At 34.6% G+C, this 11,832-nt stretch overlaps 1 protein-coding gene across 3 annotated transcripts in view; it reads right to left on the bottom strand.

Moving 5' to 3' along the window:
- LOC108361769 (43 kDa receptor-associated protein of the synapse homolog) overlaps nt 1-11,331 on the bottom strand; it is a 124,477-nt gene extending 113,146 nt beyond the window's left edge. The window contains exon 1 of one of the 3 annotated variants that reach the window (XM_017614515.1): nt 11,155-11,331. In XM_017614515.1, coding sequence (XP_017470004.1) covers nt 11,155-11,211 — 57 coding nt within the window. In that variant the 5' untranslated portion in view covers nt 11,212-11,331. The other 2 variants (XM_017614517.1, XM_017614518.1) reach the window with 2 other exon arrangements.
- Between the last annotated feature and the right edge of the window lie 501 nt (nt 11,332-11,832).

Below are 11,832 nucleotides of genomic sequence, written 5' to 3'. Positions count from 1 at the left end.
TTCAAAAGCAGTAATCTGTCAAAGTAAAATTTGCAGATGTTCATGAAAGGTATGAAGCCTTCGGCATAGCCGAAGACAGCGCTGCTCTTACTTGTTGCGTTTCAGATTAAGACTAATACCAGATATTGTGAAAGGTTGCACTATATTTATAGATAACGGTTTTCTCATGGTCCACTACACGAAGCTTAGAGAAGAGTAATGACTTTTAAGAACTTAAAAATTATCCTGGGTTGTCAGGTGTCTAGCAATATAAGATTAATTGTTTTCTTTCACGAAGTTCTTTAAATAAATTTTGAGCTAAGTACTCACCCGTATTTCGAGGTTACTACTAGTTTTAATAAATTGTTAGTTTAATTTCCTATAATATTTACCTTTAGGTTTATGCATTTTAAGAATACATCGAAAATTTCTTTTAGAGGATCAATCTGAAATAATTGCAAAAACGAATAACCGGTTTGCTGAGCAACCGAGACGTCTGCTTTATTAATAATTTCTGTAAATCAAATTGGCAAGTACATATCATCCCCCACATACCAAAAACATGAATGTGTAAAGATGCAAATTTTGGGATTTTTTATATGTCAAAATAATATATAATAAAACAAAAATGGGTCAAAATGTAACTTAACTTAATCAGCTGACCACAGGGGTATATAGATAATGGACGAGTCCGCGCATCCCCCTCCTCTCCTGCGTCCCCCGCAACAAACAAATAAAGCTTATCAGCCCTGTAAACCTACCTCTGACAACTGTCCCGCACATAGCTGTCAAATTACACTGTGGAACAAATTCAGGTTAGCAAAAGTTAGGTCAATTCTGAGTGAGGGGTGAAAATAGAGGCTAAATTAGAAGAACCGTATCGCGGCGTTTGTTTATGTTAGTTCAATTTTTTTTTAATCGACCTTCGCACTTTGCAGTCAAATGCCGATTTTCAGCCTATTGTTTATATGGTTTTTTGGCTATAACTCGTCGACTAATTGATATTTTTTCAATCTGTTAAAGCCAAATTATTGCTAGAGACCTGTGCAACAATTCAAATTAAAAAAAAAAATTGATTTAGAAAATTTTTGTAGTGCTTATGAAGCAAAATGTTGGAAACTTTTTTTTTCATGCTTTTTATTTATTCATTTATTTATTTATTTATTCGTCTATGAAACAGTAGTTTCTTACAGACTAGTTACAAAATTAATATATGCAGGACACTAAAACTATTGATTAAACTGGATACAAGATTCAAAAGAAAGAATACAAAAGATTAATAAATAGATTTCTTGAGTAAGAGAAATCAAGTGAGATAGAATTCGGGATCAAATTAAGCTCATTTAAGGTATGTACCAAGGGGGCATTGCGCGCGTATTCAGTTCTATGGATTTCACAATAGAATGGCAAAATGTTACGCAAGACTCGCTGAGGGATGTTGAAATTTATGCGACCTAAGAGAAAAGGACAATCAACACTACCATTAATAATATTAACAACAAAAGTTAGGGAAAGTACAGAACGCCTCGTTTCCAATGACTTAAGGTTAAGCAAAAGCAAACGACTACTGTACGGTGGTATAGGATCCGAAAAGTTTAAGGACCGCAATGCGAACTTAAGAAACTCCTTTTGGACACGTTCTAACCTATTTATAAAAGTTTTGTGGAATGGCCTCCAAATATATGTAGCATATTCCAAAATGGGACGAACAAAAGATGAGTATAGTAATTTAATAGTATAGGGATCAGAGAATTTTACACAGTTCCGCCTCACGAAACCCAAAACAGAGAAGGTTTTAGAAATCACAAGATTAATATGCCTACTAAAAGAAATATTTGAAGTAAAAATGACGCCAAGATCCTTGGCCTCGGCAACAGAGTCTAGCGAAGACTCCGCGATTGTATAACTCGTTGATAAAGGACTATGAATTTTTGCAAAAGTTACTTTAAAGCACTTTTTAATATTTAAAGAGAGGCGTGATTTTATGCACCAAAGATTGAGATTATTAATGTCGGCCTGAAGCAAAGTAGCATCACTTTCGTTTCTGATCATTGAAAATACTTTCAGGTCATCGGCATATAGCAAAAAATTTGCGAATGAAAAACATGAGCTAATGTCATTTATGAATAATATAAAAAGTAAAGGACCTAAAATACTTCCCTGGGGTACCCCAGAGGAGGCAAGGAATGCATCTGACGAAATGTCATCTATCGAGACAACACAGCGCCTGTTGATCAAGTAGGATTTAATCCACGATCAAGTAGGATTTAATCCACTTCAAAAAAACAGAATGGAAGCCAAGATATGCTAACTTATTAAGTAAAATCGAATGAGAGACTCTATCAAAGGCTTTACTAAAGTCCGTATAAATACAGTCAACCTGGAAACCTGCGGAAAGAGACATCATACAGTATTCACAAAATACAGCTAGGTTAGACACAGTAGATCGATTGGAAACAAAACCATGTTGGTTAGGCAGGATTAAACTTTTAGTGATAAAATACATTTTTTCTTTGACTATAGATTCAAAAAGTTTCGATACAGTTGATAGTTTAGAAATGGGCCTGTAATTGCGAACATTATTTTTATTCCCACTCTTAAGTATAGGGTTAATAGAACTAATTTTCCAATCCTCGATAAAGACACCCGACGCAAGAGACAAATTAAAAATACGATGTAGAGGTAGAATTAGAGCAGGACAGTTCTTGAGGAGAAGAGCAGAAAACCCATCAGCATCCGCTTTCGTAGACGGTTTCAGCTTAGAAATGCCAGCTTCCACGTCATCAAGGGACAGAGTTAGAGTCCCAAAACTGAACTCCGTAGCTGAATCGTGGTTTATATCAGGCCAGGAATTACCATCATCACAGACATAGTTGGCACTAAAAAATTCAGCGAAGAGACTCGCCACCTCAGTAGGGCCACTAGCACATTTATCGTCCAAAAAGACAGTCGAAGGAATGCAAGAGCCACATTTCTTAGACTTTATGAACTGCCAAAAAGCTTTTGGATTAGATTTAATGTTCAACTCCACCCCCAAAATATAGTTTTTATAAAGGGATTTGTCTAAGCAATTAAAATCTTTAGCATATTTCTGATATTTATCAAAGAAAATCTGATTTCCTGTAACTTTAAACTTCTTGAAGAATTTCTTCCTAAGGTTCTTTAACTTTTTTAACTCCCGATTATACCATGGTAGCTTATGTGGTTTATTTTTCAAAATAGGCACATTTTCCCTACATAAATCAACTAACGCTGTTTTAAAAGAATAATAGCAATTAGAAACATCCTGTCCTGAAAGTAATTCATCCCAATTGAGCATGGAAAGCGAGTTATTTAGCTTGCCGAAATCACAAGACTTGTAATTGAAGATAACTTGCTTAACAGGAGCAGATTTTAAAAATTTGTACAATTCAAATTTCAGTATTAGTGGCAGATGATGCATGTCCGACTGAGACATAGGACAATAACATTCCTCAATATTGCAGATTATATTGTCGCTTACAAAGATTAGATCTAGAATTCTATCTAACTTGTTAACATACTTATTAATTTGATTAAGATTTAGACTTAAAAGACTATCGATGAGGTATGACTCATGCGGGGCAGTTATATTGTTAGGAGTGAGCCCGAAGTTCGAAAAAGTGTCCGACCAACGCACATTGCATAAATTAAAGTCACCTAAAACACGTAAGTGACTGTCGCCAAGTTTGTTCAAAACTAGAGAGTTGATATTATCAGCATGCGCATGATAAAGGTCATCCTTACTATTTGGTGGAATGTAGGAAGCCATGATGAACAAGGAATCGTTGAACGACGAGCCAGTGACACATACACAGATCTGATCAAGAAGCGAATTATCATTATCAAGCGCAACTAAATACGAATACAGATTGCGACGAACTGCAATTAAGACACCTCCTCCTCTTAAACATCCAGTTTTCGCAGCGTCTCTATCCTTTCGGTAGACATTATAAAGGCTAGCGTCAAAAAATTCATTCATTGGTACATAAGAAATGAGAAGTAAATTAATATTAAGCTGGAAAATGCAAGTTTTGTATTATGATTGTTTTCTTTTCAAATGAAATTTATTGAAGAAACTGAGAAGCATATTATAGATCAAACAGAAAGCAAAAAAAACTTAGTTTTGTGGAAAATATGTTCAAAAAGCATGAAAAAAAAATTTTCAACATTTTGCTTCATAAGCACTACAAAAATTTTCTAAATCAATTTTTTTTTTTTAATTTGAATTGTTGCACAGGTCTCTGGCAATAATTTGGCTTTAACAGATTGAAAAAATATCAATTAGTCGACGAGTTATAGCCAAAAAAACCATATAAATAATATGCCGAAAATTGGCATTTGACTGCAAAGTTCGAAGGTCGATTAAAAAAAAATTCGAACTAACGTAAACGAACGCCGCGATACGGGTCTTCTAATTTAGCCTCTATTTTCACCCCTCACTCTCAGAATCGACCTAACTTTTGCTAACCTGAATTTGTTCCACAGTGATATTCTAGTTAATTAAAATGTTACAAAGTGGGCTTCAAACGAAAAGATTTTAAATTAAATTAATATGATCGTGTTTTTAATATACATATATAGTTGCCACCTACTTAAAAAAATGGGGCACGTATTGAAATAATATTTAAAGATATCTAATATTGGTATCAAACGAAAGGAAGTTAGGTGAGCTTCTGCGATATTTATTTAAAAAGTTTATAACTATGACCGGTAAGTAATTTTTTAATGANATCTAACAACGCAATTGTGGTAAATATTTGCAATGAATTTCTAACATTATGTAACAAACACGAAATACAACCTCAACTTCTGTAATTAAATATAACAACTTTTAGCTTTTCTAGTCACGGGTGGGACAAGACCAAGACTGCTTAATAATAACTCGTAATGTAGATAAAGCACTCACACAATTTCATATATAATATAATTTTATTAAACGCTGATGAGTTCTACTATATATTTTTCTTACCAAACACTTCAATTAAGAATCGCAAATTATTTGACAGTACTTTCAACANCACGGGTGGGACAAGACTAATACTGCTTAATAATAATTCATAATATAGATAAAGCAGTCACACAATTTAATATATAACACAATTTTATTAAAAGCAGATGAGTTCTACCATATATTTTTCTTACCAAACACTTTAATTATGAATCGCAAATTATTTGACAGTGCATTCAACACAACCTACTTTCGACTCAATCAAAAAATTTACTTAAAACTTGATTTCGAAACGTAAAAAAAGATAATACAAATGCATTTAAAGCTTAAATTTGTTATTTTTTGGTTGATTCAAGATTTTTACAAATGTCTTANGTGAATCGCAAATTATTTGAAAGTGCATTATCCACACGTTTATTAGTTTTATAAAGAAAATAATTTTTGCACTGAGGTCCACGTTTCCATGGAACCTCCCAGGAGGTGGGTCTATGAAAGAAAGAATAGAAGCTGAACTCGCAGTTCTTCGCAGCTGGAACTATTTGAGATATGACCCGCATATTCAATGTTTACTTGTCCTAAGTATAATTTAGCTCGCTTCCTAGGTCCTTTATAAATATCCCTTTTTAAAGTAAGCACTCGAATAATTTTATATTCACAAAATTATGTAGAATTTCAGGTAAACTGTTTTTTACATTTCAAAAGATTATAAAAAATTTAAAGCAATGCTTGACTACAGATATATTCAAAAACTGCCCTTCAATCAGATTGGCTTTTTATATATCCGCACAAGTGGAAAGATTATTTCGAATTACATGCGACAAAATCAAAATTTTTTTTTTTACAAAATTTATTTTTTCGCATTGTTCCTACTTTAAGCTCGTGTGATGACTGCAAATATGCATTTTTATAAAAAATTCTTTTTGGTTTGGGTTAGCTGGATATTTTTCTATGCATCCGCCTTATTACTTTTTCAGAATTCGCTAATCCGTTTTTAGTACTTTTGGCCGCTGTAGTCCCATAGTGCGCCATGATAACAAAATCGTGCTTGGCGACTTCAATGCCAGGGTGGGCAAGGAAGGGATCTTTGGGACCACCGTCGGAAAATTTTGCCTCCACGACGAAGCGTCCGACAACGGATTGAGGCTGACCGACTTCGCCGGGCTAGGTTCAAGAATCAAAAAAAAAATTCAAGCTGCGTGGCTGGCTCCGGATCGAAAAACGAGAAACCAAATCGATCATGTTGTGATAGACGCACCAAAAACTTGGAAAAAAAGCGTTTTACCACACTAAAAGCGCCAAATGGATTGAATTGATGCTTTTCTTATAACAGTTTTTATGTGTTTAACAAAAACAAAAAATTAACAATATAATAAAAATAATAATCCCAACGGGGTTAACCCTCCATTCCCGCCCATCCGCACGAGAGCGCAGTCCGCATGACGTACGGAACCAGTATTTATTTTCAATTTTTGCGCCGAGTCACGATAGGCAGGAGTTTGTTAAGTGTCGAGATCTAAAACTGTTCAGCTACAGAACTAAATTCATCAGGCGATTTTATGTCTTTATTTTAATGATTCATTTATTGAGAGAGGACAGTATCGATTTCTTAATGCTGAAAAGCGGATCTGATATATCAAACGTGCTGGAATGAGAGTTAAAATCCTGGTATAAGCAACATTAGTTTTACAAGCTTTCAGAAATAGCGGACAAAAGTGTCTTGATACCCGGGAGGGAACATTAAGGTTAACTTCGCCCAGAAGAAGCGGACTTGAAATTGAGCCTGTTAGTAATTTAACTATAAAAATTGTACCAAGCATTTGCCTGCGGCTGGAAAGTGTAGGAAGATTAATAAGTTTTAATCGGCTCCTATAAGGTGGAAGGTTATATTGAGAATTGTTGAATTGAATTGAATTGTTTTTGAATTGATTCTATCTTGTCTGAGTAAATTTGATACCTTGGATTCCAAACCTCCGAACCGTATTCCAGTAGCCCGTTTCTGTAACTTTTCTCTACCGATTATTTCTCTACTGGTAGAAAATGTCCGTCATTCTCTACTACTCATTACATTAGCAGTAGAGACCAGGGTCGCGAATTCATATCTCGATTCGCCTTGCTAGAGAATTGTTACAGAAACGAGCTACAGAATTGGCCTAACTAATGTTGTAAACAGGATTTTAGTGATATAAGAGTCACAAAATTCTTTTGGCCATCGTTTCACAAATGCAAGTACACCTTTAGCCTTGTTGACTGTCACATTAATATGAAGATTAAAATTAAGCTTAGGATCCATTGTGATACCAAGGTCCACAAAATTGTATACCTGTTCCAGGTTATGGTTACCTATTGTATAAGAAGCGGGATGAACAGCTCTTCGTTAGAAGCACATTACTTTACATTTCTTAACATTTAGAGGCATAAGATTTACTTGACACCAGTAAGCCATGCTGTTATATTTACAATAATGCATACATAAATCAATAAACAAAACTTTTTCGCTCATAACGATTGAAAAGCCACATGCTATAATGAGTCATGCTTACGACGTAAGACCGAAGTACTGCACATTAAAACTGATATATCTCAAGAAAGAAAAATCGAATCCCAACAAACGAAAATCATGCCCTAAGTAGAAATGACCAAAAAAATGTTTGTTTTCTTTATATAACCTCAAATATCGCCGTGATTTTGGCACTTTGAGGTTAGGATATCTCAAAATTCTAGTGCTAGAGCAATTGTGCGGCCAGACTTGGATTCAACACCAAGAAGAAATGTGTTTTACTCAGGTGGTACAAAAATAAAATTTTTTACAAATAATTAGAAACGAACAAAAAAAATTGAACAAGGTGAATTTGCAAGTTCAGCTTTTTATCAATCATGGTTGTATTTAAGTGCATTAAATTTTTAGAATTTTGTAAATTTAGTGCTGCCACAGCTTTAAATATTTAAAAATTATTTCAGGTTTTAACCATATCGGAGTAATTTTTGTTCAGAAAAAAGCACTAAAAAGGCACTAAGCACTAAATAATTTTTTTTTTTCGTTTAAATTTTCCAAAAGCACTAAATCTAGTGCTTAAAGCACCAAGTTGGCAACTATGGCTATAGGGATCTGACAGAGATTTAGGCGACTTACAGAATGTTCAAGACCAGGGCGTACTCCTGTAAGAATAACAATGGCGACCTAGTAACCGATGTTCAGAACGTACTTAAATTATGGAGGGAACACTTTTCCACCCTACTTAATGGTAGCAGCACGGAAATTTGTGGAAAAGAAGAACCCGAACCCGCAGTCGATGATGACGGAGTCGATGTTCCACCGCCTGACTATGACGAGGTACGAATAGCAATAACGCGGCTGAAAAACAACAAAGCTGCTGGAGCTGACAGCCTGCCAGCTGAGCTATTCAAGTACGGCGGCGGGGAGTTGATAAGGTGCATGAATGTGAGGGGTGAAATAACACAAATTTGTTATTTAGAAGTCTGAGAGTCGGTAAAATTTTACATATTTTTGCATCACTACTTCGTACCACATGTTCGCTTCGGCTTCGGATATGGTGAATCAGTGATGATAATGCAGAAATTTTAACTAAAGATAAAACTCAAAACAATATTCTCTGTGTTATATGCTGCGAACAGGAACGGCAACTTTTGTTTGTTCCATGCCATGGCGGAATTATACAAGGTGAAGTAATTAGAGCGAGAACAAGACTTTGACACTGCCTTATTTGAAAAATTGCTTTAAAATTTTACTATAAGGCAGCCGAATGACAAAAATAAAGCGAGAAAGCTGTTTTATTACTTCATCTGTTTATTGCGCCATGATTCCATGCAAACATTTTAAGGTTTTCCAGCAATGTTTTCAACATATTAAAAAGCATGCAGATAAAATTCATACAAAAGCACTATGTCCAATTTGTTGAGCAGTTATTAAAGACGACTCTTTTCCTATATTTTGTTAGACTTTTCATAAGTAAAAATATTTTTTGAATATTACTTTCATCATATGAATTATATCAAATTTTTTGTTTAATTGTATTTTTGGAATAAACAAAGTTCTTTTTCCTTCAGTCAGTAAACTGTTTTTGTTAGAAATGGTAATAATAAGCAATGGGAAATAAGACAAAATTTGTTTTATTTCCAACCTTTGTTGGAAATAAAGCAAAACTCAGATTTTGGTATTATTTCCCATTTATAAGTGAAATAAAGCAAATTTTGCGTTTGTGTTACAAACATCAGTGTGGTAATATCACCATTGACATTATTTATATTAAACAAAATTCACTATGTGCTAACTTCTTTGAATTAACTTCAACGAACACAAAACTGGAGGAGTTAAAGGATTAACATGTTTATGCATACAAATTCCCGATTTGTTTATTATTTCGTTATTTGCGAGCAGATATGTACAATGCACTCCCCTAAATTTAGAAAAAAATCTTTTGCACACACATGTTCAATGAGATGACTTTCCGATTTTTGGTGACCCGCAGTAAAATTTTTTCTTAAAATTTCTGTTGAATATTTTAACACTATAACTGCCATTTTTGATGAACTTGCCTGGCAATTCTTACAAATAAGCGTGAAAAAGACTCCTTGTGGTAGGAGTTAATGGGTTAAAATGTTTTATGAAGGAACTACTTCCTAAATTTAAATATAATTATGTCCCTCAAGAGAATAATTGTATTCGAGGTGAATTTGCAAATGAGTTACAGCCCGAACACAATGAAAACGACGAGCTACGGACCACAGCTGTCAAATTATTTTAACACGTATTCTTCTGTAGATAATTATTTTGATGACGACCGGGCTATGTACAATGCACTCCCCTAAATTTAGAAAAAAATCTTTTGCACACCCATGTTCACACTATAACTGCCATTTTTGATGAACTTGCCTGGCAATTCTTCCAAATAAGCGTGAAAAAGACTCCTTGGGGTAGGAGTTAATGGGTTAAAATGTTTTATGAAGGAACTACTTCCTAAATTTAAATATAATTATGTCCATGAAGAGAATAATTGTATTCGAGGTGAATTTGCAAATGAGTTATAGCCCGAACACAATGAAAACGACGAGCTACGGACCACAGCTGTCAAATTATTTTAACACGTATTCTTATGTAGATAATTATTTTGATGACGACCGGGCTACACGGCGACTGTGGTTGTGGCCAGATTAGATCTATTTCTTTTTTTCCAGCGACAGATAAGTTTCTTCCTCTTCTTTTATGTCAAACTCATACAAATTCATGATGTCGCTGCCGCGTTCAAAAGAATCATGTCGCCATCGACAAAGCTTTTAGATAATGAAGATAACAAATTGGAAGCTGTGGCCCGTAGCTCGTCGTTTCCAATGGGTTCAGCACTTTATAATTGAGCTTATGACCAGAACAATTGTCCTTAACCAAATATAAAAAAAGTTGTGACGAGTTGGAGCGAAATCATCTCAGGGTCTGAATATCACGTATGTACACTAGCGTTTCGGCCTTATTTGTCAAGGCCCTAAACAAAAAAAATAATTAATAATTTTTGCAATTTGCAAATGCATATGCTTGTACTTCCCTCACTCCTTGAGAGCAACTGGTGACTGGCGCCCTTACCCCTTTTCGATCTATGTATATATTCCTAGCCCATGAAAATTTTAGACTCGACAAAGCAATACAAACCATATTTTTGTAAACATTTGAAACCCATTTTTACAAAAATCTTTTGTGAGGGTAAATTTTAAAAATATTTGTATTGTATTACTATTTTCGTCCCAAAACAAAACCTTCACGGCATTTTAAATAATTGAAGTGTTGTCTTTTCACTAATGCTTGGGGTGTTTGTCCCTGAATCTTTTAAGGGTCTTCGGCTCAGTAGTTTATGACACGAGCACTCAATCCAATCGAAATATTGTTTACAACCATTAACTGCAGTATTCGTAAATTCTTGTAGACACACAAGAAATTACAAGTTGGTTTAACAAAGTAAATATGCATATTTGGCCACAAAAACTTTCCACAAATGTCCAGAAATTCTTACACAAAATTCACTGCGTAATAAATATCTTCACTAATAATAATGATGCTAAATGGCAGTATCCAAATACACGTAGCAGCTTCACGTCAACGCTTATATGTACACACGTATATGAGAAGAGAATGTATCACTTCACAAAACAGAAAGGATGTTTTCAGCAGTTAGCCAGCTCAAATGTAGCTGTTTACAAACCTCTTTGTCCTTTCGCTCTACTCTACTCAACGTGAATCTATGTACTCTGCTATGCATTGTTTCGTTAATATTCGCTAGTGATAGAAATTCTTATCCTTGTCCCCGTTCTTGTTATCGTCACCATCCTTGCGTCATTGGCGTTTGCCTTCATTTACACGGGGATTCTGCTTGCGCCCGACTTCGTACATTTGCCACGGCACATGCCAAGTTTTACTCAGAAAACCAAAACTTGATGTGCACACAAATTCACTAAAGCAACCCGGTTGGAAATTAACATGTGTTATTTGGCACCGCCCTACGGTCGTCTTATTACACTGTGGAACAATTTAAAGAATTTTTATGAGGCCCTAAAGGAAATAAAGCCTACTGAGAGTCAAAGTCAAATAAAAAAATAATACTAAAAATCATGGTACAATAATTACAGGTATTGTTTTCCCAGAGAGCCCATATTCCGATCTGCCTTATTTGAAAAACATCATTGTTGCCCACACTAAAAGGTTTACTGCTAGGGAAAAGAGATATTTCCATACCCATATACTATGTATGTACACGTATTTTTTTAAACAAACCTTCTTGCAGAGGAATTATTTAATTTGCAAAAGCCGAAAAAAAACATTTGCTTAGTAAATAAATTCAAAATTGGTATGGCTCACTTCATTTCAAATCTTTTATCTTTTG

The sequence above is a fragment of the Rhagoletis zephyria genome, unplaced genomic scaffold (genome assembly GCF_001687245.7).
Source record: "Rhagoletis zephyria isolate East Lansing unplaced genomic scaffold, Rhagoletis_zephyria_1.1 Rzeph_scaffold_00843, whole genome shotgun sequence".
In the NCBI taxonomy this organism is placed as follows: domain Eukaryota; kingdom Metazoa; phylum Arthropoda; class Insecta; order Diptera; family Tephritidae; genus Rhagoletis; species Rhagoletis zephyria.
Note: the sequence above shows the minus strand (reverse complement) of the source record. Positions and strands in the feature narration are given on the sequence as shown.